This window comes from Bos javanicus, chromosome 4 (genome assembly GCF_032452875.1).
Source record: "Bos javanicus breed banteng chromosome 4, ARS-OSU_banteng_1.0, whole genome shotgun sequence".
In the NCBI taxonomy this organism is placed as follows: Eukaryota; Metazoa; Chordata; class Mammalia; order Artiodactyla; family Bovidae; genus Bos; species Bos javanicus.
In genome coordinates this window covers 68333800-68361058 of record NC_083871.1, presented here as the reverse complement: position 1 = coordinate 68361058, position 27259 = coordinate 68333800, and the positions used below count along the sequence as shown (strand labels likewise).

Sequence of the window (27259 nt, the reverse complement as noted above, 5' to 3'; positions counted from 1 at the left end):
GAATTGAGGAACTGCTGAGGAAAAAAAAATTGGAAAAGAACTAAGTCCTTTACAAATGTAAGGAAATTCACTAATATGATGTTGTTTTTTGAAATTAATTAATTAATTTTTCTGCCATGAGTATTAGTTGCAGCACACGGGATCTTTGTGGCATCACGAAGGCTCTTTCTTTGCTGTGCTCAGACTCTCTAGTTGTGGCATGTGGGTGTAGTTGCTCCATGGCATGTAGGAGCTTAGTTCCCCAGCCAGGAATTGAACCCACATGCCCTGCATTCCAAGGCAAACTCTTAAACCCTGGACCATCAGGGAAGTACCACTAATATGAAATTTTATATAAAGGAAATGAAAGTTGGCAGAAATAGCAGAGATAAATAAAAACAGATAAAAGAGAAACAGTTAAAAAGGAAAACTTTACATATGAATATATATGTGCTTGTATAGATATCTAATTGCTTCACGTGTGTTACAAGCCAACAAAGTCCATGCAGGTGCAATTATTACCCATAATTTAGAGATGAGGAAACTGAGGCACAGAGAGGTTGAGTATATTGCACAAGGTCACATTCCTGGTAAGCAGCAGACCTGGTCAGCAACAGTCTAACTCAGAAGCCTGCAGTTTTAACTCTGATTATTTGATGTTCTGCCTTCCAGTGGCTCTCACAGTGGTGAGGGCAAGGGGCGAGGAAACCCATGACAGGGTCTCCTAGCTGATTTTTCAGATGTGGTGTCTATCATGGAGGTGGTGACAGCTACAGTGATTTTTAAAGGACTCTTGGGAATTGGCAATAAGTAAGACAGGAGGGTTAAGAAGAACAACACCAGGCAGAACCTTCTTAAGGAGCCTGTAGTTTACCCTAGAGGACAATGAAGGGTTGTGTGTAGGGGAGGACCATGTTCAGCTTTGAGTTTTAGAAATATCATCCAGACAGCCACATGGCCATATGGCAGGATGGGATGATGAGAGGGAATGAAGGCTGTGGAGTCGGACAGACTCCACTGTCAATACCTGTCTGAGTCTTGATTTTCTTATCTTAAAAACAAAGAATAGTGACAAGATGTACTTAGGAAGGTTACCCTGAGGATGAAATGAGAGCTGTTTTGCACAGTAAGTGCTTCATAGAGGCCAGCAGTGCATACTATGAGCGGCTCCAAGAAAACAGTTAAGGAAGAACATGGTTTACCTGGGATGGTGGCCATGAAAATGGAGAGAAGTGGACAGGTGTAAGAGAAGTTGAATTGAGAAGATCTGACCATTAATCAGAGGGGGCTTCCCTGGTGGCTCCATGGGGTTGCAGAGTCGGACATGACTGAGTGACTTTCAGTTTCCCTAGTGGCTCAGTGGTAAAGAACCTGCCTGCAGTGCAGGAGATGCAGGAAATGTAGGTTCTGTCGCGGAGTCAGGAAGATTACCTGGAGGAGGAAATGCAACCCACTCTAGTATTCTTGTCCAGAGAATCCCATGGACAGAGGAACCTGGTGGGACACAGTCCATGGGGTCGCAAAGAGCCGGATACGACTGGGTGACTGACACTGACCGTTGATCTGATGTCGTGGTTTAGAGAGGAGAGAAAGAGAGAGGTAGTAGAGAAGAGAGGGCTAGTAGAAAAAGGAGAAGAAAGCATGGAAAGGGAAGGAGTGGGGAAATATCAAAGAGAGCCTGTAAAAATACCCAGTGTTAGCAAAGATGTAATCACAGGAGGAGATAGACAAAGGAAATACTCCAGCGAGAAAGAACACTTGTGATTTGATGAGGGAAAAATCCACTTATTCATTCAACCATTGTTTGTTTATGCAGTACCTTTTATACTAGACATCAATCAACAATGCAAGATAGTCTGATTATAGCATTTTTGGATGGGTGTTTGTTTTAGCTTTGGTGGTCTTTAAATGTTCATACTTTGAGTTTAGAGTAGAAAATGAGTGATACTTTCCTACATAAATACCTTTTTGTAGTCACAATTTTCCATGAACTCATCATGGTTAGAGTTTAGTAATTAGTGTGTGTTTTTGGAGTAGTGCAGTGTGTATATTATGTGGGCTGATGATTGACAGGTGAGGCCACTCTAGAATTTTCTGTGACACCTCCATTTCCGTGTCATTGTAACACTTTCCCGACAGACGACTTGTAAAATGGTTCATTGTGATTGAATGCGTAGACTTTTTCATTTAAATAAATAAAAAAAGCAGAAACTTCTTACATCAGAATGTATCCTGATTTTCAGAAGATATGGGCCTTATAGCCTTTCGAGCTTAACTTGTAAATCCATTGCCAGTTTTCAAATTGAACCCACTTTTAGACTTTAAAATGTATATAAAACAGCTTTATTGAGATATAATTCACATATTATAAAACTCCCCCTTTTAAAGTATATAGTTTAGTGTTTTTTTTAATATATTCACAGACTTGTGTAACTATCACACTGTCTAATTTTAGAACATTTCATCACCGTAAAAAGAAACCCTGTGTCCATTAGCAGTCACTGCATGTTTTTCCCTACCTCCCACCTCCTGGCAACCATGAATCTACTTTCTCTCAATATGGGATTTGCCTGTTCTGGATATTTCATGTAAATGGAATCATACAATATGTGGCCTTTTGTGTCTGGGTTCTTTCACTTAGTATATTTTTAAGGTTCATTTATGTTGTAGCATGCATCAGTACTTTCTTCCTTTTTTATGGCCAAATAATATTTAAACATGAGAATAGACAACGTTTTGTTTATCCAGTCATTAGCTGATAGACGTTTAGATAGTTTTCACTTTGTGGTTATTACCAAGAATGCTGCTGTGAACGCTCAGGTACAAGCATACAAGCTTCTGTGTGGACATATATTTTCATTTCTCTTAGGTGTAGACCCAAGAGTGGAACTGCTAAATCATATGGTAACTCTATGTTTAACGGTTTTGGAAACTAGCAAACTATTTTCCAAAGCAGCTGCCTCATTTTATAGTCCCACTGCCAGTGTATGGGGGTTTGCAGTCTCTCTGCCTTACCAACACTTGTTTGTGGCTTTTTAATTTTAGCTATGCTAGTGGGTATGATGTGATTTCTCACTCTGCTTTTGATTTGCATTTTCCTAGTGACAAATGATAGTGAACATTTTTTCATGTGTTTTTGCTTCATTTGGATATCTTCTTTTTTTTAAATATAGATTTATTTATTTTAATTGGAGGCTAATTACTTTACAATATTGTATTGGTTTTGCCATATATCAACATGAATCCGCCACAGAGAAATGCATAGTCATATCATTTGTCCTCTTTCTAATTGGTTGATCGGTCTTTTTATTGTTGCGTTCTGAGAGTTCTTTACTTATTTTGGATACTTGACCCTTATTGAGAATAGGACTTGCAAATGTCTTCTCCCATTGTATGGGTTGTGTTCACTCTCTTGATGGTGTCCTTTGAAACACAAAAGTTGTAAATTCTGACAAAGTCCAGTGTAGTTTCTGTTTCGTTGCTTATGCTTTTGGTGTCATATCTAAAAATTTATTGTCTAATTTAAGGTCATGAAGATCTATATCTATGTTTTCTTGTCAGTTTTATAGTTTTTGTTGTTACATTCAGTTTTATGATCCATTTTGAGTTAATTTTTGTATATGGTGTGAAGTAGGAGTCTAAACTTATTGTTTCCCATGTGAATATCCAGTTGTCCTAGAACCTTTTGTTGAAAAGATTTCTTTCTCTATTGAATGTTTTTGATATCCTTCCTGAAAAGCAACTAGCCATAAAAGTAATGGTTTATTTCTAAACTCTTTGTTTCATTGATCTGTGTGTCTTGATTACAGCTGCTTTGTAGTAAGTTCTGAAATTAGGATGCATGAATCCTTCAACTTTGTTCTTCTTTTTTCAAGATTGTTTTGGCTACACTGGGTTTCTTGAATTTCCATATGAATTTAAGGATCAACTTGTCAATATTGGCAAAAAAGGCATCTGGGATCATGACTAGGATTGCATTGAATCTGAAGATGAACTTGCCATTTAACATATTTGCAATTCATAAACTTGAAATATCTTTCCATATATTTATTTATCCTTTAATTTCTTTCAATGGTATATTGATGTTTTTAGTATACTCATCTTGTACCTCTTGTTAAATTTATTACCATTTTATTATTTTGATGCGATTGTAAGTTATATTGTTTTCTTAATTTTATTTTCTGATCAGAGCGTATAGAAATACAAATGAGTTTTATATGTTGACTTGTATCATACAAACTTGTTGAACATGTTTATTAGTTCTAATAGGCTTTTTAAATTGACAGGTTCCTTAATATTTTCTGTATACAAGATTATGTCATCTGTGATTAGAGATCATTTTATTTCTTTCTTTCAAATCTGGATGACTTCAATTTTGCTTTCTTGCCTAAATATCCTGGCTAGACCTCTAGTGAAATAGAAGTGATAAGATCTTATATCATTCTTTTCTTCTTGATCCTGGGGTAAAATCTTTAATCTTTCACCATCACATATGATATCAGCTGTGGGGTTTTGGGAGTAAATTTCCTTTATCATGTTGAGGAAGTCACCCTCTATTCCTAAGTTTTTGAATGTTTTATCTTGGAAGAGTTGGATTTTGTCAAATGCTTTTTCTTTGTCTATGGATATAATCATTTTTTTTTCTGTTTATTCTGTTTATTTGATGTTATTGTGATTGATTTTCAGGAGATAAACTAACTTTGCATTCCAGATAAATTCGACTTGGTCATGGTATATAATACATCTATATGCTGCTAGATTTGATTGACTTGCATTTTGTTGAGGATTTTTGCATCTATATAAGAAATATTGGTGCATTTTTTCCCTTTCTTGTGATGTCCTTGTCTGTTTTGGTATCAGGATAATAATAGCTTCATAGAATAAGTTGGAGAATGTCCCTTTTTCTTTATTTTTTTGGAAGACTTTGAGAAGAGCTGGTGTTAGTTCTTGAAACACTTGGTAGAATTGACCACTGCATCCATGTAGGCTTGAGCTTTTCTTTGTGGACAGTTTCTGTTTGTTTGTTAAACGATCAATTTAGTCTCTTTATTTGTTGTAGGTTTATTCAGATTTTCTATTTTCTCTTGAGTCATCTTTGGTAGTTTGAGTTTTTCTAGGAATTTGTCCATTTCATCTAGGTTTTCTAACTTGTTCATATACAGTTTTTTATAACACATGTACCTTTGTTTCAATTTATTATGAAAAAATTATACTTTTTGAAAATAGGAGCTTCTACAAGACATATCTATGTAGCTCTGGACACAGGCCTGTGATAATAACTATTATAGAGTGCTTACTATGTGCTGAATAGTTTGCTAACTACTTTATACTTGTACTTTTATGTGCTACAGCAACATTTTGAGATAGGTAGTATGTTATCTGGAAATGGAGGCTCACATTGGTTATGCACTTGGTATGTAGTGGGACTAGTAACTGTACCCAGATAACCCGGACACTTAGAGCAGAATTCTTTAGAAAGAGGTATTGAGTCCCATCCAAGTGTTAGCTTGGGAGAAGAGGTATTTCAAAGTCACCTCTTCATACAGAATGTCTTAAGGTCCCAAGGACAGGATGCTGAGTGGAGTGATGTCATGACTCCTGAAGTTTCAGGAGACTGTGGTAGGTACTGCAGAGGTAGAGAGTAGGACAGGAGGATGCTTTGAATTTACCCAGATTATTCTCTACAGTCTGCTTTAAGCTTAGGTCTCAGGGTTATGCTAGGAGCATGGAATGGGGATACAGCACAGAGGATGCAGCTTGATCCAGGGCAGAGGGTGCTGGAAAGGTGCTTGATATAGTTTCTCCAGCTTCCAAGGTAAGAGCGCAACTTCCTCCCCATCTTTGGAAACACCCCATAGGGCCTAGAGCTTTCTAGAGTAATACTTGTATAATTGTATCATAAATGTATTTTCAGGAGCCACTGGCGTGTAATTCCCCCAAGGGCAGAAACACTGGCAAATTGGTTGCTCTGCTCTGTTGTAAGAATAGCCTAGAAATAAGGGGCAGCGGGCCCGAATTCAAGTCCTAGCTTTGCTTTTTACTCATGGTGTGACCTTAGTCATAATTACTTTCCCTCTCTAAATCTCAGTTTCATCATCTGCAAAATGAGAAAAAAAAATACATCTCATAAATCATTCTAAGTTCCAAATTAAATTAATGTATGGAAAGTGGCTTTGTAAACTGTTAAACCTTACGAAAGTTAACGAATGGCTCTTTTTCTCCCCCTATGGAAAAAGCCACTGAATGAATAATCTCTTACTTGAGTGTCCATTTATCTCAGCCTGCTGAGGTCATACGGTGTGGCTTTGAAGTGGAGAAAGTGTGACTGTCAGGTTTTAAAAAGGAAGCAGAGAGACTGTATTTCTCTTGCCTCTCTGCAAGGTAGCAAGCACAGCTGTAAAGGCAATGATTTCACAGAACCTGCAGCACCTTCCTGGGGCAGAAACAGTCAAAATAAGGACAACTGAGAAACCAGACTTGGACAAGTTGGAGAAATGAAATAAAAACAGACCTGGAGGGCATAAAAACACCTTCATTTATAAAAAGCATTCTTAAAATAAATAGATTCTTATGTTTCTTTTGTGGTTTTTCTAGAAAATTCCATCTAGTTATTACCTGATCACTTTTATCCTAAGTGTGTGACTGAAAAACGAAAGCTCTGATGTTTTTAGCCTGATACTTTGTGAAAATTGAGAATGATGATGTTTCTCAAGATAATGTCATATCTAGTATCTGTTATGGCTACTATGATTCACCGATGATTTTGGGAAAGTTTCAATCAGGCTTGAAAGAAAAATGCAGTTCGTGTGGAGGAAAGACGGTTGGTATTGGGGTTGGCAGATGATACGTTTGTGTTTGGTTCCTGGTCCCTTTCTCCTAGCTGGGTCCTTGGAGCAGTTATTTTCCTCAGATTTTCTCATCTGTAAAGTAGGGAGAATAAAATACTTTTTCAGTAGGGTTGTGATGAAGACTAAATAAACAGCAATAAATCTTTGTTGCCTTCCCTGCCTTCTTTTTTTGATTTAGCTTTTTGTATTGTAAGACCAACATCACTTACTGAGAAAACATTTCCAAACCAGTTTTTCTCTCTCATTCTAAATGTGTCTCAAGTGTCTGACTTTTCTTCATCTGGGATTCTGAGAGCTGTCCTTACAGGGTGGTCAAACAGCATCTCTCTGGTCTATTCACTTCTCCAGAGAATTCTGAAATCCTCTGAGTCTCTAGGTCAAGGCCTTGCAAATCTGGGCTCTGATCTAGGAGAATTCATGGTCACGGTAGTTCTAGGCATGAGAACATGATTAAGCAGTCCTCAGACAGAGACCGCTGTATCTGATGGGGTTGCCGTGGGAACAGATGGCACTCTCTGGGGGATAATGAAAGGAAGTGTACTGAGGGGACTACTTCACAGCTGTGGGCAGTCTACCAGGGAACCTGGAGGGGCCAGGGGGCTAAGGGAAGAACCCACGGAGGAGGCCTTGGCTCTGGGAAGGGGCTGCCTGCCATATGTGGAGAACACCATCACTGCCACCCAAACCCCAGAAGAGAGGCAGCGCTGTTAAGTGGACCCTTGACTCCTCTCCAGTTCCTCCCTTCAGTTAAGGAGATTTGGGGGCAGTTGGCAAAGGGTGGCCTCCTAGGACACGGGGTGGGGGGCACAGAGAATGGATCTTGAGGGGGAGAGGAGGAGAACCATCTTCTCAGTGAGGGAGGGTCCTTAGGGCTGATGCTGACATTATGCAGATTTACTCCAGTCCTGGAACCACAGGCAAGGGTAGCACACACAAGTACAACCTTTTATCCCACCCCCACCTTTTTTTTCCTGTCCTTTTACACATCTAGAAAGGAAAAGATTTAATACTACCCAGATTTGAATCTGAGAAATCCTGTCTTCTGCTTCCTTGCATTCTTGGCCACAATGCTGGCAGTACATAGTTCAGATACAGCGCCTGTTTTCAAGACCTGTTTGAGGATTTATGAAAATGGGTTATTGCTCCTGGTAACACTTGCAATTCTTTATTTTCCTTCTGTAGACAGATGAGGAATTTCTCTTGTGGGCTGATATGAAGTGTATAGAAGTCACCCTAGATCACATCAGCAGCCTACCCATCAGCCAGAATTTCCCACATTGCCAACTTTTTGGGGCCACTGTGTTGAAGTTACTGCAGAGGTTCCTTAGGATTGATGGCAGAGAAAAGCTGCTCATGTGAAGTTGGTCAGGCTGCATCCTAGGAAAGAGGTTGGATTAAAGCAGGGACATCTTAAAGGCCAGCAGCACAGCAACTTGGAGCTGTTTGGTCCTTCTAAGAGAAGTAGGGAGTGGCAGGCAGTCTTGATTGGCCTGAAGATATTTGAAACTCTGCCATGTTAAAAAAAAGATTATACTTCAGGATGGGCCCCTGGGATAGGATAACTTGCAGTTACTGGGAGATGGAGTTTTGTTCCCTAGGATGAGGAAGGCCTTAAACCATGAGAGCATATGAAGATTGGCGGGTGACCTTATGTGGTCATTACATGTTTCTGCAAGGAACAGTTCAATTCAAAGGTCAGTACTCAAGAAGCTGTGGCAGAGAGTAGATCTGGGCATAGAGCCTGGGAACAGAGTGAGACAGTGTCCAGTGCCCTGAACAGAAGTCATGAGTGTCTGAGCAGCAGAGCTTACCATAGAATAGACATGAGGTTCTGAACTGCTGTGGCTGATAAGCTATGGGCACCGGCTGCTAAGCTCATTTCTGGGATGGATTTTATTTGTCTCAGGTTGCTTCAGAGGCCTGAATTGAGACCTATGTGCTGACGCTGCTCAACATTTTAAAGATGCTGTCTAATCCTTCATGGGGGCGTGGTCCCCATCACTGCAGGTCCTCCATCTGCATCTGGTTGGTGAGTTCTTTGGACTGTTGTTAGATAGAATCAAGCGTGACTTGTGTGGTTGGACAAGATAAGCTTGATCTCATTAGATGAGGATGAGAGCAAGCTTTGATTGGGTCTCGGATTAGAGACAAGGAGGATGGGGTCTTACTTGTCTGAGGCAAGGGCAGATCTGCCTAACCAATCTGTAATTTATTAGGCTTCCAGTAAAAATTGTGTTTGATATGTAATGAATGACCTGAGGGGCTTTCCAGGTGGCTCAGTGGTAAAGAATCTGCCTACCAATGACACAGGAGACATGGGTTTGATCCCTAGGTCAGAAAAATCCCCTGAGGGAGGAAATGGCAACTCCCTCCAGTATTCTTGCCTGGAGAATCCCATGGACAGAAGAGACTGGTGGGATACAGTCCATGGGGTTGAAAATAGTCAGACATGACTTAGCGACTAGGCACGCACACACCAACAACCTGAGTCCCCTTTGTACATGCGGTGTGACTATATACATTAACAAAAACACATGGAGGTTTACTGAATTCTGTTCTACAGTGGAGGAATAACAAAAAGAATGAAGACAAAGAAAATTCTCATTGGAGAAATTAACTTAGGCAATTAAGTTGGCTGGGTAGTCCTGAAATTATAGCTTGTGTTTAATATATGGAAACAAATAAAAGATTAGGACTTTGATTTTTTCCTTGTCACATAAACATAACAAGTTTATACATGAATAAAAATTAATGTCTGTGCCAATGAGTGATACTAAAATGCCATGCTATTTTGCTTGTTATTTTTGTCACCATAAAATAAACCATATTTACATGATTATGTAACCATATGCTTTTCAGAAGTTTTAGATTTAGATTTCATAATAGTAATGAGAACTGGCAGTTACATAGCATTTACCATGTGCCAGGCACTGTTCCAAATTGTTTACATATGTTAACTCCCTTAATCCTCATATACTCTTATATCCATATAAGGAAAGTGCCATTATTATAAAATATGAGGAAATTGAGGCACAGAGAGGTTAAGTGACTTATCTAAGGTCATGCAGATAATTAATGAAAGAAAATATTTGAACCCAAATACTCTTGAACACTACAGAGTACTATGGAGCTGTGATTTATTAAGTACTTTGGAAGGAATGATGCTGAAGCTGAAACTCCAGTACTTTGGCCACCTCATGTGAAGAGCTGACTCATTGGAAAAGACTCTGATGCTGGGAGGGATTGTGGGCAGGAGGAGAAGGGGACGACAGAGGATGAGATGGCTGGATGGCATCGCTGACTCGATGGATTTGAGTCTGAGTGAACTCCGGGAGTTGGTGATGGACAGGGAGGCCTGGCTGCTGCGATTCATGGGGTCGCAAAGAGTCGGACACGACTGAGCGACGGATCTGAACTGAACTGATCTGCCCATTCAGTCTTTGCCACAGTGCTGTATGAAAAGAATTGTTTTGTTCATCTAACAAGTTAATAAACCCTAACATTTAGGGATGCTTAGAAATTTGCTGAAGATGGAACTTACCTGCAAAAGTCAAGGCAAATTCATGGACTCTCAAGAGTTTTATTGATGAACTTTCAATGGATACATTTTCTTTACATTTGAAATAAGCAACTCTGTAAAACTGAAACCAAACCAAAATAAATCTGACCTATTGAGAAACTAAAATTATATGATACACTTTATCTTAATGAAAATGGTCTTTTCTAAAAAATCATTTTTCTTGAGGTTTACGTTGATTTACTACATAAATTTCAAGTGTGCACCATGTGTACTTCTACTCCTATATACGCTCTAGCACGCTCACCACCAAACGGTTAGTTTTCATCTCTTACCATTCAGCTGACTTCTTCACCCCTTTTGCTCTACCTCTGCCCCTTCCCCTCTGGTAACAGCTACTCTTTTCTCAGTATCTGTGTGTTTGTTTTTGCTTGGTTTGTGTTTGTTTGTTTTATTTATTTATTTTGTATTCTATATATCAGTGAAATCTTACAGTATTTGTCTTTCTGTACCTGATTTTTTCCAGTTAGGATAAAGCCCTCAAGGTCCATCCATGGTGTTGCAAATGGCAAGATATCATCTTTTACGACTGAGTGTATTCCATTTTGTGTGTATGCATATTGTACGCATATATATCACTAGGTATGTGTATGTAAAATCTATACATTTATCTATCTCACATCTTTATTCATTCATTCACTGACACTTAGGTTGTTTCCTTATCTTAGCTATTGTAAATGATGCTTCAATGAGCATAGGGGTGCGTATATCTTTTTGAATTAGTGTTTTCATATTCTTTGGGTAAGTACCCAGAAGTAGAGTTTTTGAATCATATGGTAATTCTTAAGTTTTTGAGGAATCTTCATACTATTTTCTATAGTGGCTGTACTAATTTACCTTCTCACCAACAGTGTGTAAAGGTTCCATTTTCTCCACATCCTTTCCATCCCTTGTATTTCTTGCCCTTTTGGTAATAGTCATTCTATCAGGTATGGGGTGGTAACTCATTGTGGTTTTGATTTGCATTTCCCTAATAATTAGTGGTGTTAAACATCTTTTCATGTGCCTGTTGGTCATTTGTATGTCTTCTTTGGAAAAATATCTTTTCATCTCTGACAGTTTTTAATTGGGTTGTTTTTTGTTGTTCAGTTGTATGAGGTCATCATCTATTTTGAATATTTATTAATAAAACCTTATCTGATATGTGATTTTCAAATATCTTCTCCAATTCAGTAGGTTGTCTTTTCATTTTGTTGATAGTGCCCTTTGCTGTGCAGATGCTCTTTAGTTTTATGTAGCCCCGCTTGTTATTTTTGCTTCAGAAATGTTCTTTCAGTCCACCTTTTTCTCTCTCACATCGCCCTCTTTATCTCTCTCAATGAACTTTCCAAAATGTGCAGTTGTTTTTCTTGGTCACTTACTCGATTTGTGTGCTGGTGGTTTTCCCTTACTTTCTGTGGTGTTTGCTTACTTTCTTTTTTAGTCTCCGTGAGAACCAGGACCTCATCTATCTCCTTTCCTACTCTTTCCCTCATGCTCACCTACTGATGTCTTCCAGAGACATTTGCTGGAAGACTGACAAGTCTTCTGAAGGCAGACAGAGAATATAAGGGAAGAAAGTGACCTTTCAGCCCCCTTAAAACCTGAACCCTGCACTGAGCTTGGATGAGTGAGATCTGTGCTCAAAGCAACCAGCCCCAGGACAGGAATCTGAGGTCAGCATATTAGTGAAGACACAGGCCACCGTCCACCATTAGGAAAGGCCTCGAGCCCGGCTTATTTGGCCAGATGTTCTTGGGAGTGTCTCATTGTCACCTTTGGGTCCTTGACCCTGGCCTGTGACTTTGTACTTTGAAGATTTCTGATGAGTGCTGTGGGGTGTGCCTTAAAGTGGCTTGTGTGCACTGTGGAATTTGGCTCCTGAAAGCCTCATTTTAGGGCTTCCCTAGTGACTCAGCTGGTAAAGAAGCCCCTTGTCAATGCAGGAGACATAAGAGATGCGAGTTCGATCTTGGGTTGGGACGATCCCCTACAGGAGGGAATGGCTACCCACTCCAGTATCCTTGCCTGTGAAATCCCAGGGACAGAAGAGCCTGGAGGGCTACAGTCCATGGGGTCCACCCAGTCCATGGGGTCACCAAGAGTCAGACAGGACTGAGTAACTAACACTTTTGCTTTCAGTCTCATTTTTAAGGGATTATCTGAAGCCTGGTTTTGTTGTTTGTTTTGCTTTCCTTTTCTTATCTTAGCTCACTGAATTGCCTGGTTCAGGGGACATCAAGACACCAGCTTGACTCACTGTCCAGAGTGACATGGAGCAATTTCTCTTATTCTGAAAGAAATCTCAGAAGTCTGCTGGGTTATGAGGCGCTGGGGGATGACGCTCTGTGGAGAGAAGCTCTCACGTCTGCTGCTCCTTTTTAAGCATTCTTTGTGTATTATTAGCAGGAGAAGCCTTGCAGTGATAGCTTAGATGTGAGTACTGGTCTGGGTAAGAAAGCTTGAGAATCAGTGAGCTTGGACTTTGGGTGCTTGCTCGTGAATCCTGACCTCAGTTTCCGCGGGTGTTGACGGGTAACTATTGGTTTCCAGTGAGAGAGGGGGAGCCTTAATCTCACCATGTGTGGGATGTGCCCCGTGGGGCCGTGTTTTGTAGGCAGTGAAGTTAAGGCTTGCCCAGAAAAATAACATGTTTTCCTTGCCTGGTGCTTGAGGTGTTTGCCCGGTGACTGGCTGATTGGCGGTTAGGGAAGAAAGGAGACATTGGTTAACTTGGGTGTCCGGAAGATTTGTGTGTGTGTGTTTGTGTAAGTGGCTGTTTCTTTGGAAACAGTAGAGGACAGATGAAGAAATAACAAAGATATTACTACTTTAAACTTGTGTTCGAGTTCCTTGAAGCATCTTACCAACATTAGCTTGATGTCATTATTTAAATAATCCCGTCACTTCAAGAGTACCAGAAATCTTTTGATGTGGGTGTCATAAAGGTGGATAGGAAAACTGAAGATTTTGGAAATTACTGAGAATTTTGCCATCCTAATTCGTATTTGAACAGCTTTATCTGGTTGTATTTCCTACAGAGGCACTTAGCGGAGAAGATAAATCAAAGCTGTATCTCATCAAGGTTTTCTTTCAGCCTTGATGCAAAATGCTTTTCTGAGATTAAAAATGGTTGACCACCTAGGATGTGGTGGTACATGGAAGAGATATTTTCATTAAATAAAATTCTCACTACTCTCAAGCATTAAGAAAAAAAAAAACACCTCAAAAATTTTCAATCTTTCCATACATACTGACCTTTCTGCCAGTATGAGGCTGGAGCCAGTTGGAGGGCCAGTGATCTGCTTTCAGGGACAGAGGTCTAATCATCTTGAACAACCCAGTGTCCTGGGTTAGGAAGTGTTGCTATTACTGAGGTGTCATCTCCCCATTTTCCCAAGTGGTTGAATTGACCAGATTTTTGATTTGTGCTGTGACTTTTTTTTTTCCCATAGCTGACTCTTGCTGCCTTATTCAAAGTTCAGTTCAGTTCAGTCACTCAGTCGTGTCTAACTCTTTGCGACCCCATGGACTGCAGCACACCAGGCTTCCCTGTAATCAACCCCCAAAGCTTGCTCAAACTCATGTCCATAGAGTCAGTGATGCCATCCAACCATCTCATCCTCTGTCGTCCCCTTCTCCTTCTGCTTTCAATCTTTCTCAGCATCAGGGTCTTTTCCAATGAGTCCGTTCTTCGCATCAGGTGGCCAAAGTATTGGAGTTTCAGCTTCAGCATCAGTCCTTCCAATGAATTTTCAGGACTGATTTCCTTTAGGATTGACTTGGATCCTTTGCCATCCAAAATATTTTTATTAAATATTACCTGGGATATTTTGGGAATTAAAAAAAAAAAAAGAGAGAAGAAAGAAAAAATAAGAAGAGCAAGAACAAGAATAGGCAATAAGATGATGAAGGAAAATATAATTTGCTGAAGAAAATTTAATGATAAAAGGAGGGTTTGATTTCTTCTTTGGTAGCCCAAGTGGAGAGCACATGTAAACATTGTCATAATCTGTATTACTCTTATTTTTTTAAAGACTTTATTTTAGCACATATATAAACATATATATAATTAATATTATCAAAGTTTGTGTCTGTTTTACATCAACTGCATTTTTTAACCTTTTGACCCCTTTACCCTTTAGTCTTATATTAATATTTTTAGTCTGTATTAGTCTTATTTCTGATGACTCCAGGTGAGCCTAAAAGCACCCACTGATAAGAAGACACTGAGTTTCTCAGTTTATCCCAAGTGCCTTCCAGATTCCACTCTTTTCCCACCATGAGAATGACTGGAGTCTGGATGGTAAGGACAGCGTGGCCAGGCTCTAGTGGTGGGCTTGCCTAGCAAGGAGCTTTCCCTTCATGTCTGTGTTCAGGAGCAGTACCCCAGGAAGGTAAACAAATTCATCTGGCTCTCTAGCTCTGGCTCCTCCAAGCCCAGGCCGAGGTATCTGATGCTCCCTGGCTTGCTCTGCCAGCAATAGCCAAGTTTATCCTAGGGTCAAGTGACCCATTACCCAAGCTTATAGGTCAGCTGGCATGTCACAGAGCTGGGGTTTGAACACCGACCAGACTCCACAGCATTTCTTGACATTGCATCTCAATTAGAAGACCAAGAAAGTAAATCTACTTGGGAGCCTACAACTAAGAAGCTGATGGATAGTTAAGGCTTGGCTTGGTAGTTGCTAGGTTATCCGAGAAGCATAGATGGTTGGGATCTCTTTGACGATCATCCCCTCCAACATCTTTTAGAATCCTTCATCTCTCTGCACATGCTGTCAAGTGTAGCTATAACTCTTTGCACCATCCATTACCTCAGCAATTCCATGTGCTTACACAAGGCGACTGAGAAAAACAGTAGCCAACATTTCATAGCACTTTACAGTTTATGTAGTGCTTTTGAAATATCATCCATTTGATCACCTCAATATCCCCAGAGGCACTTGATGCCGATATTATCTATGGTCCCTTTTTTTTTTACTGAGAAAAGTAATGTTCAGAGAAGTTAAGTAATTTGCCCAGGATCACACAGCTAATAAGCAAGGGAACTGAGATTCAATTATTGATTTCCTAACATAAATCTGGTCCCCTGGCCACAGTGTTAGGCTTATGGTAAATAATGTAGTCTTGAAAAAAAAAAAGTTGAAAGTTAATCTCACAGTTGTGTCTCACTCTTTGTGATTCCATGGACTGTGGCCTGCTTGACTTCTCTGTTCATGGAATTCTCCAGGCAAGAGAGTATTGGAGTGGGTTGCCATTTCCTTCTCCAGGGGATCTTCCCAACCCAGGGATTGAACCCAGGTCTCCTGCATTGCAAGCAGATTCCTTACCAACTGAGCCGCCAGGGAAGCCCAATGTAGTCTTACTTATCAGAATTAAAAGCAAAATAAAGCCCAAATTAAAACAAACAAAAAACCCTTACTTCTAGTACAATTAAATGATTGCTTCAAGGTGTTATTGTGTGCTTTTATGTGTATATTTGTTCCTTGAATTGATATCTTATCAAGAGAAATGTTTAGCTGTAGTTGATGTAGTTACTGAAATAGCCGTGCTTTCTCACAGCCTCTGAGCTCTCATAGCACTTTGCTAAAACTAATTTATGGCCTTTAAAATTCTGCCTTCCTCTATAGACATCTGTACATGCGTCCCCTCCCTACTGTATGGTCACTGCTTCAAGGGCAGGGGCTGTTTTTGTGGAGACTTCTTGTTCTTAGCATGGAGCTTAGTGCTTGCTAGGTGCCTAGTAACTGTGCAAGGAAAGAATGAATGAATGAGACCAGTGTCCTTGGTTTCTGATCCTGTCCCACTGCTTGCTGAAGTTGAATCACTTTGGAACAAGTTCAGGGTGATAGGTAATGAATCACTGTCCACATGCCACTTTCCCTGAAGCCCTGGTGAACAAAGCCTTATGATGATCCTAGAATTGGATCGTTGAGGATCTGGAGTTCACCCATGGGCTGCTCCTTCCTCTTTACCAAGCCTTTCAATGGAAATGTCTGACAGGCCCCCTCTAGATTCCTTCTGGATGCCACTTGTACCCTGCCTCCCTTCCCTCTCCCTCTCCAAAGAGTCGAGGTTCAGGGTGTTTCCCAGGACCTGACCTCCACCCCCTGAGCAGAGAGCCCACAGTCAAGCTGGGGGGAAGGTCCCAGGTTTGAGAGAGCAGGGGCATTAATAAAAAAGTCCTTTTCCTTTCCCGTGCTGATTTGGAGTGTTGACTGAAAAATGGAGCTGTTGTCTAGGGGTGAGCCCTGGGGAGAGAAGGAGTTGGCCCCTCCTTGTTAATGGCTCGGACCTTTTGATGAATTGGAGTCTGGTACAGTGTAACCTCTCGTGGGTGGTGGTTCAAGGAAAAGGCCTTTTTTTTTTTCTTTTTTTTTTTGCCATGTCGTTTTTTCCAGGTTGTTGCAGTGGGTTTATAGGCTTCAGTGAGTGGCTCTTTTGTTTAATAGGAAGTTGAGAAAGACATGAAGGACTTTTCTAGTCTGTGGAAATGACTTACTGATTCTCAGAAATACATCTGATTTCTGCACTTTTAAAATACAAGCTTAATGATCCTTAACTGTGGTGAACTTATGCTGTGAGCCAGACCTGACTTTTCTTCTTCTGCCTCCTTGGAGCTCAGTGGCCTCTTTGGGGTTATGTTTAGGGCGCGGCCTCAGTTTTGAGACTTGAGCTAGTTTATGGAGATGAAATAATCTCTGTAATATGTGTGTGAGTATATATATATATATATATATACATACATACACAATCCAGCTTATCAGTAAGTAAACTTAGACCAAAAGAGAAAAAAAACTATGTGTATGTGTTTATTTATATATGTATGTATTTGTATGTATGTGTGTGTATATATATATATTTAACATGTATATGTGTTATATATATGCACACACACACACACATATATATATATGAAAAAAAAGTGAAAGTCACTCAGTTGTATCTGACTCTTTGCGACCCCATGGACTATATAGCCCACCAGGCTCCTCTGTCTATGGAATTCTCTAGGCAAGAATACTGGAGTGGGTAGCTGTTCCCTTCTTCAAGGGATCTTCCCAACCCAGGGATGGAACCCAGGTCTCCCTCATTGCAGGCAGATTCATCTATGTCACCAGGGGATATGCATCAATGAACATGTTTTTGGCCTATTAATAAGTATTGAAGTTGGTTAGGAGGCCAGTGTTCCCCTAGTATGTATTCTATGAGCTGATGACTGATGATAACTAGTAACATGAAAACAATTTAGAAGCTTAAGACACTTTCTACTTAAAAGGAAAAGAAAATCAAAACCAAACAAAACATGGTCTTTTTGATGACACTGTCCTCAGCAATAACATAAAATAAACAGGCATTTATCAAGAGTGAAAGGGCATCTGAACAAGAGCCATCTCCACCTTGGGCCAAGGCTGTTTTTGCTACTGTTGAGTCAGTACTGCTTAGAATAATGTGGTGAATGGATGGGAGAGTGGGGCTGTAGGTAACTAAGCGAGGTAATTCACTTAAAAAGTCTCCTCTAGCTTACTCATCTGTCTGCTCTGGATTGAACCTGAAAGCGTATGCTTATGCTTAGTTAAATTTTGGCCAAAGTCCCCAGTCCTCCTTCACACTGAGAGGGAATGATAATTTCACATACTTTTTTGAATATTCATAATGTTTTTATTGGCATAGAATCTAGCCTCATCCTAAGCTTAACTCAGCCTGCATTTTCCAGAGCTGTTTGAAAAGTATAAAGAGGTGGGTATGCGTCTAGTCTCTTATTTTCATTTCCTCTGTTCTATGTTGACTTTGTTTTTATTGTCTCCCTCTTACTATTTTCTTATCTTATCTGCTTTTTACCTCTAAACCAGAGGGCAGTAGGACTCATATTATGATTTACTCTTGCAAAAGCTGCACGATTAGCTATTGGGTCGGGAAACTTTTGTGTTGCACAGGGCTACCCATTCTGCACATCACAGACTGTTTGTATTCCTGACCCCCACCTATTAAATGATACTGGGGTGACCCCCAGAGACAGCAGCAATTAGAACTTGGCTTCGCATGTTTACAAGTCCTCTTGCTGGGCCATGCAAGAAAATTATGCCTTTTCTAGGAAGACAGATGAGAATGTGTCTTTTGCCTGTATTTAGAGAGGGAACTTTATTAGAATGATGACAAACTTCAGATGCCTAAAGATTTTTGCCGTAATGTGGCCTTTAAGTGACCTGCTAGTCCTGTCAAATGTTGATATGCTTGACATTTGACACACAGACTGGTTTGAGTCTGAATCAAGTCTTCTGAGTGTATTTTTACCTTGTATTTAACTGACACAGTGAGATGGGGTAGGCTCTGAACATAACTGCTGGCTATTTTAGATAGGACTTGGGAATGCCTTGCTTTATTCTAGAGTCAAGGAAAAAAAGCATTCAGTTTGATGCCATAACTCTCAAATGTCTTTTCTTAGTAAGTCAGCAATGGTAATCATAAGATTTGATACTCAGATGAAATAGGCCTTGCAGAAAGCAGATAGGTCTGGCGTGATCAGTGCTGTATTTCATACACAGTGTCACATTCTGTAGCCCTGATTCATGCACAAGAAGGAAACTTCTCAGATGTTTTGATAAAGAATACTTCAGCCCATGCATTAGATGGACCAAGCATATATTGTTGCTGGAGATGTAAGGATACTTATATAGAATAAAGATATGAAGAAAACAGTTCTAGCCAATAAAAATCATTTGAATCTGTGAAAAGCAAGCCAAGACTAGAGAGCTGTGATTTTTCAAAATATTTTAAAATAATCATTTTAAATGAAAACAGTTTAAAAACCACATGTACTCAAAATGTCTGAAAAATTACCCAGAGACAGAGTAATCCCATTTGGGAATGGGTTACAATTTTAAAGTCAAATTTTACTGTAGTAGAGCAAGAAAGGAAAAGAAAGAACCTTTCCTTTCTACTGCTAACTTTTTCTTGAATTTCTAAAGGCAAGTTACTTTGGACCAGAATGAAGAATATACCCAGTTTTGCATTTAATTTCTTTACTATCATATTTTGTCCTCAGAGTTTCATAGGGAAATTATTTTATTTTTTAGAGCAATTATTTTAAATCGCAGGGGAAGACTCTTTGGGAAGGTACAGATGACAAAGTCAGCTGAACCCTCAATCACCTCTTGTTCCAGTTTATTTTTCTTCTTTTCTCATCAGTTTGTTCATACTGGGAGTAGGGAAAAAGGAAGACTTTGGTTTTCAGCCTGCCTTTGGATGTTGGGTTCAGTCTCATTAGAAACAAAGCAGGTGATTTGGTTACATTCAGTATTTCCTTCAAAACCTGAGAATCTCTAAGCTAGTGTTTAGTTAACCACCTGCATGTCAAATAAACTTTTCATCGAAATGGGGTGTGTCCTGCCAAAAATGTATTGTGCTAGGTAAGAGCAGGAAGAGGAACAGGGACTTAGATATATGGCCTTGGGCACAGACACACACCCTGCGGAGACTAACACCTCTAAGGCCCCACACTGTTGCTTAGCAAGTATGTTCTGAACTTCTGAACCCATAGGTAGGAAAGCTATGAGACAGGACTGTGTGAAACATAAGTGGAAATTAGCCGGTAACTTTGAAAAGAGCTCATATCCAAAGAAACATATGGAAAACTTAAGAAAAAAAGAGGAATCTAACATATGAAAACCCAATCCCACTGGAATGTTTTCTCATACACAGTATAAATGCCACATAAATAAAACCACAAACCTCTGCTAAAGTACACCAGAGGACGCGAGTCCCCAGCTCTCTCTCCTGTGAGGACCGGGTTGGAAGGCCCCGTGAGTTTCTAGAGACAAAAGCTGTAAATAAATCCTCCTCCTGGGAACCGTGGGCTTGGTTCGAAAGGACCTTTGGACAGTCCCTTCAGAGTGATGCAGCCTGTGAAACAGCACTAAAGAGGTCTGTGATTCAGGCTGTGGGACTCTGAACTTTTGAGATACCAGTGAATGGTGGATATCTTTTAAGGACAATGATATTCTGGTTGGAATGGGATGGCTGCAAGTGGTATGGATAGAGCTGAGGACTCCTGGGGATGTAAACAGCCCAACAACACACCCCATTGTCACCAACTTCTGTTGAAATTTTTGCTTAGAAGGTAGAGTCCCACCCTTGGTCTTCTTCCCTGTGTAAATCTCTGGTTTGAAAACTTTGCAGCATTCAAGGCGTTTCAAGCTTGAGGGTTGAAATGTCACTTTAAAAGCAGGGTTAAAAAGGTCACACAGCTGCAAATAATAATAGCCCAATGAAATTCAGATTCTAGCTGCAGCCCACTTCAAGAATAACACTGAAACAGGAAACAAGCATACCAGATCTTTTTACCAGTAAAGCTAGTAAGAGCACATCTGATAAAATGTGTGTGTGTGTGTGTGTGTATGTGTGTCAGACAGACAGACAGACAAAGACATATATAACAAGACAAAGACACAGAGAAACAGACATAGAGACACAGAATTTTCAAGAGAGAAGATACACACAGTAAAACAAAGAGAGACACACACACATGCAGAGGGATACAAAGGCACACTCACAAAGTAATTGATTTTCTTGGACTGAGATTCAAGTGTATTTATTTTTCTATTTGAAGATATGATATTAAAATAATATTAATATTTAAATAATTTCAAATTTTAATTCTTCAATTAATATCTCTATAAATGGTCCTGTTTTACAATGTTTTACTAAAATGGTCCTGTTTTACAGATGAGCAACTAAAACAGTAAAAGCTACCATATCCTTCAAAATAATGTCAACCTCAAATTAAATATGTAATTCATTTCCAATAGCTAGCCACATGTTGGAAGAACCATCCTGCACCCTGACTTTTAGAGTAGAATCAGGCATCTTAGAATAAAATACTTTAGTGTATGCATTTAGTGAATTTGTGTTGGGTTATTATTAGGTGTAGATCTTTGCCTTTCTAACCAAGACATTGAGAGACATATTTGCTTTTTTTTTCAGAAACACAAAGTATAAATTGGCTATGCCATTAACTAATTTAGTTTTAATAAATACCCTTTGTTTGCAGAAACAAAGTAAGACTGATATGGACTCTCATACAGTGTGATGAACTCAAGATGTTTGTCCCCTGACCTTGGCATTTTAGGAAGGACCTGTTTCCTCCTCGAGAACCCTTTCTGCAGTCCTCAGTGGGGTAGAGAAGATCTGTTTCAGGAGTCTTGCCAAGATGACTGAGTCCAGGCTCATCATAGGGCAATAAAGGCTGATGGAGGTTGTTAACATCACTATTAAAATGCAAGCCCCCTTTCAGATCTCTAAATGCATTCATGTTCAGATTAAGAATACCAAAGCTGATGAGGCTGTATCAGTATTATCTGTACTTATTTATGTTTACAGTTTGTGGCTTTGGAGTTCCCAGAACTTTTGGTGTTGATAAAAGCGCATGCCAGGTTTTCAGATTAAAAGAACATTTAGTCTCTTACTATTGCAAATCCCATATCACTGTATGAATCTATTTGCTGTTATTGGGGAAATTTGGACCATTCCACTGAGATTGGAGTTTGCTGTGAACTAAGAATCAGTAATGGCCTACCATGGTTTAGATGGAGAGGCATCAGTCTTGGTTGATTCCAGCAAAACAGATGACGTGGGTTTTTCCCCTTTGGGTTCAGTTGGGACTCGTAAGTTTTAAAAGACATATTGACAGTATTTTGTATAGAGCATACAAGTTTTTTTATAGTATTTGTGTTTTGCCATGTTTGCCCTCTGTGAAGTGGTAATTCCAAGTATATCCCTAAATGCCCGGCAAAGTATTTGAATGGATTGCATCAGCCATTGTGGAAGATTTCCCATTTTAGACCAGGAGGAATTTGTGGGGTCAAACACTGAACAATGAAAGAGTTTCTTGCTCATTGAGAGGCCAGTGGAATCCAGTGGCAGTTTAGGGTTTGAATTGTAAATCAAACCTGTCATCTCCTTGTGGACTGTGAAAAACCTCTACTCACCGCTTTATACAACATTTGGGTTTGTTATTAGGGTTTTGTATTGTTTTCCAAAAATTTGAAGGGAAATTAGACTCTTGAGGCATTTGTTCACTGAAGCTGAACTTTGGAAAAGAGGAACAAAAAAGTAGTACTATTTGTAAAGAAACTCTTAAATGATTAGACAGCTCCCTCCACAATTATTACTGTATTTAACCAAAGATATGGCTTCACTCAGTATTACTCAAAAGACCTTCTCTGGGTGCCATACACAATCCACACATGGTTAATACACTGGACTCCAGTGGTTTCAGTGTCTATGATAGTATTAATAGACTGAATTCATAATGAATTAGTAATTTACATGTGCAATTTAATGAGAACTAGCCTGTTATTTTCACCAAAAGCATCTTTGACTTTTTTTTTTTTTTTCCATCGAATCTGGTGAGATTTTTTCTCTGGTCATAACTGGGAACAGGTGGAATTATAGGCCTGCACAACCTCTTGCCTTGCTGAAAACTTGGCTATGGGCCAAAAAGTTTGAGGACCACTGCCTTAGGAGTAGGAAAAAAGCAAGCTGTTTGAGACGGTTTATTGTGATGATTCAGGATTCATTACCCATTCCACAAATATTTATTGAACGCCTACTATGGCAGCTCTCTGAAAGTGAAGCCTGGAGTATGGCGGTTGCCAAGCAAAACCAGGTTCATTAAAACATCCCAGCTAGTAAAACAACTGAATGGGAAATGAGAAGATGAGGCCTGACTTCTGAGGACCAAATGCGGAACAACCTGGCTAAAATCATGTCTGAGTAATTTGCCCCCCACTTGATGTATGATAAAAGAATATACACAGGGCTTTAGTAGAAGTCTGTTTGAGAGAATAATTATTACAATATGTGCTTGAAAAGAACCATAATGATAGACCATAAAAATAGATCACGGCTCTTGACTAATACATCAGACCAGACCATGCTGGTTGATAAAAGTAATGAAGCCTGTGTGGTAGAGTGCTACTATTTAGTAAAACTTTCACCGACACCCACACAGAATGGAATGAGCAAGGGTGTGCTGTTTACAGAGGGTAAATGTGGGAACGCAGAGCATCAGAGCATCAGAGTTTCACACACACACACACACATATGTATATACACCCACTCAGACCCTATTAATCGCTGAAAACTTCTTTAATTTTAGCAAGTGCCATTCTACCTTAGGACTTATTATTCCAGTAGTACATTGCCAAAACCTTTTTTTCATAGATCCATAGCATGTAATATATTGACACAGATTCATTTATGTTTAAATAATAAAATAATACAATAACTGGTAACTCAGTTGAACATGATAAACTGAACTCTATTTGAAGACAGAATCAGCAGTCCTCTAGTCAGCCCTATTCCTCTAAATATGGTGTTCAGACCATGAAGGCTTGATAAGACATCATAAATCTATAGGGCTGAACTTTTTTAAAAAAACTGAATGTTGTTCTAGTCTCCTACCACTAGCATCATATGACCGTGATATTTACTGCAGTTCATATGCAAATTATACCCAATAATTAAAATAGGTTAGGTCATGTTGACATAAAGCAGAATTGCTAAAATTACTGTTAAGGGCCTGAATGTATGGGAAAAGTCAGCATTTAGGTGGACTGAGGTTTGGGATGGAGTTGTGAATATAGCTGAAAAATACTTCTTTGTCATACTGATGTGACAAGGCCTGGTCAGTCTCTCTCTTCTCTTTAGCTTATTAATTAATCCCTTTAACGTCCAGCAGTAGCACTTCCATTCTTGACCACTTCTATCGGCTGGACATTAGTGATCATCACTACTTCTTTCAGATGTAAGCCATACATGTATTTATATGGCACTTTTTCAGAACTTTTTCATTTTACTGTCATGTAATCTTAATATTGGTTAGTAAAATGATTAATACTGGCATTCTTTGGTTACCTTAGCAGCTAAAGTTCTTAAATGATGTCCAAGAAAGACTTACCTTACAGCAACTTCTCTTTTATGCATAAGGAATAGTTAATACTAGAGTGAGGTTCCATAATATTTGTCCACAAAGTCTCCTCCCACCACTTCCAAACACACACACTTAAATACACAGACCTTTCTCCATAACTTGTAAAAGGCTCCCTAACTGGTCCATGTGATACAAGGATGAAGGAGCTGAAGACTGATATTCACATCCCCATTGTAAAGGAGGGGAAATTGAGGTATGAAACAGCTGCGTGACCTGGTAATGGTCAGGCAGATCATGGATGCAGAGAGAGAAAAATTCCAAGAAAGTGTTTTAAAAAGTTCACTAGAAAATCAAGGCATATTTAATATTAATGGTAACCCAATTACCTTGCTGTTAGTTCTATCTTGGATCAAAATCATTTTCTCAGTGTTAAAGTCAGTCTTTACTTGGAGGCTTAGAAGTAAGTTGTCAGCACTCACAGGGGTGAAGAGGGATGCTCTGAGATAAGTGATGGCAAAATTTTTGAACAATGAGACATGAGAAATCATTTTAGTTGCTCATGACTTTCCTCAGACAAGAACAAGTGGAAAGCTTCTAAAGATATTTGTAGTTTTTCGTCATCTAAATATAATAGGGTAAAAAAGCTTAAATAATATGCCTAAAACAAGAAAGCTGTAAAATTATGCTACATTACTGCCTTGGTAGGTGACTAGTCATTTCAAATGGAGAGTGGAAAGGGTATTACTTGCTGAAAGTTGTAGGACGATGAATAGTGATGTGAAGAGAGTTTACATTGGAAAATTTGTTTTCTTTTTAATGTCTAACTGGGAGTATTATCTAAGGCAAATCTTTTTCCCTTTGTGTTTCAGATAAGTGAAAGTATGCCTCTATTTCCCAAAGAGTGTATGTGGATATATTAGTGTTTGGGGAAGGGTTTAATGACGGACAAATTAAAATGGGTTGTTTTTGCAAGATGATAAATAGAGTTTTCTTGGATGAAGGGTAACTATTCCATGAGTGAAGCCGAGTTTCCTCTGCAAGAGTGAAGGTGACTTGAGACTCTTGGAATCACTTAGAAGTAGCATTCTAAGGAAACACATCACTTCCTTTGTTCAGAGACAGAACGGTAGGTTTTAGTTCTATAATAAAGCCGTGCGCCACCAGCAGCTCGTGGAGCTTATTTAAACTCAGTTCCAAGTTGGCAAAAAGAAAATTATGATTTAGAAAACTATTTAAATTGAGGAACTTCAACTGCTTAGTACTTCTTATCGTATATTTTTTAAAAATTATGTTGCTATATAGATTAGTAACTACACAATCATGTATACTGTACTTTTATTGGTTTGGGGGTGATTTGCAAAGATAATTTTGATTATACTCGATTTTTGCCTAATGAACTTACCTTAGAGCCTAAGCCCTCCTTAAGAAAAGACCCCACTATAATTTAACATATGTCTGTGATCATAACATAAGGTTTTTCCCTGCAAAGCTACCTTATTCCAGATAACTTATCTAGATCAGGGAGGCACCCCTTTTAATCTAATTTTAATTTCCAGTCAGCCTGTAAAACCAAATTAATGGCATGTTTAAAGTAATGCTTTTTGTATTTTCTGATTTCACCCTTGCACAACTTGGATAGTTTTTGTTGAGGTATCATCAAATGCCTGAAATGAAAGGGAATTTAAGGCTCACCACCAGGGTCATTTGCTAAGCTGGCAGTAGGGCTACCTTGTTCATACGAAAGCTCAGTGGGGTGATCATGGGAGAATAATTTGATGCTCAGGGTTGGTCTTCACACTGATGATTGCCCAGAAACTACCCTCCTCTTGCTCTCTTAAGCAGCCAACCCCAAAGGACTGATGCAATCTTTGCCTAGGAACCTTCCTGCACAGGTGAAGGGTCTTACCTGGAAATAACACCTGATGGCTGTTATTACAGACAGAATTTCTGCCACAACAGACATTTTTGGAGTTGCATTTTGTTGGCAATTTTCCCCTCAAAGTGCAGTAAATATGCATCTGATAAAATATAATAGGAACTCAGCTTTCAGGGAGCCTAATAAACCTCAGCCAGGCAGGACCTATTGCTCGTGTTCATGTTTTCCTCATCTAATGTGGGAATTAGCAGAGGAGAGGGCTCCGAACCGCTGCTTTTTTCATGTTTCTCAGGTAGAAGCAGGAGATATTCATGAATTTCTGTTTTCCTTCCTCCCTTTCTCCCTGACCCTTCAGATTTATGAGGAATCCAAGATGAATTTGGAGCAGGAGAGGCCGTTTGTCTGCAGTGCCCCAGGCTGCTCCCAGGTGAGTGTGGGGGGTCCTCTGCTCTGCCTGCAGGGGACGCAGTACCTTCCCACAGGGAGGCACCTCTCACTTGGCCATCATGCCTGCTGCTGGCTTTCCTTCTTATACCAAGATATTCTCACCACCGCCACCGCCACCACCACCATCATCGTTTTCCACTTTGAATAGTTTGAACTACTTCCCGCCCAGCCTCTGCGATACATTGGTGTTGGCCATTTCCCCCCATAACTTTCCCGGGAAGTAAGCCAGCCAAATCCTGCCCACCAGATGTTCAGGATTGATATTTCAGACTAGGGGAAAGAGGGTGCCTGCTTTGACAATAGCCACTTAAATTCTGGGCCATTGGATTACTGGTGAAATAGCTCACAGTCAGGGACTGAATTCGATTTTGTTTTGTTTTCCCATTTAAGTGAAATAAAACTCCTAGACTCTTCTGAACCCACAGTTTTCCCACTTATCTTTAAGAGAGGAAGTTGGCCTGCTGTGCTGGATTAACCCTCTTTTGGCCTCCAGTGGTTCCTATCAAGTGGATTAGATGTGAGGTTTAGATGAAGTTCTATGTGCAGAGTGTTTAGTAAAGGACCAGCACATTGTGTTCGATTAGATCCACTGTTGCTATGACGACTGCGGCTATTAGTGT

The 27259-nt window shown here is 39.6% G+C and overlaps 1 protein-coding gene and 1 long non-coding RNA gene across 5 annotated transcripts in view; one reads left to right on the top strand and one right to left on the bottom strand.

Moving 5' to 3' along the window:
* The window catches only part of CREB5 (cAMP responsive element binding protein 5), a 439607-nt gene that overhangs the window by 52175 nt on the left and 360173 nt on the right, over positions 1-27259 (top strand). For all 3 annotated transcript variants that reach the window (XM_061414267.1, XM_061414264.1, XM_061414263.1), the window contains exon 2: positions 26548-26619. In XM_061414267.1, the coding sequence (XP_061270251.1) occupies positions 26566-26619 (54 nt within the window). In that variant the 5' untranslated portion in view covers positions 26548-26565. The remainder of the gene's footprint in view (positions 1-26547; positions 26620-27259) is intronic.
* On the bottom strand, positions 6497-27229 carry LOC133246202 (uncharacterized). Of its 2 annotated transcripts, none has more exons than XR_009735946.1 (4): positions 27074-27229; positions 10369-10458; positions 7841-8204; positions 6497-6899 (listed from the first exon to the last, which is right to left on the bottom strand). It is a non-coding gene; the product is annotated as an uncharacterized LOC133246202 (long non-coding RNA). The 2 variants fall into 2 exon arrangements; XR_009735945.1 differs by lacking the exon at positions 27074-27229 and adding an exon at positions 13642-17095 and having other exon boundaries at positions 10369-10460.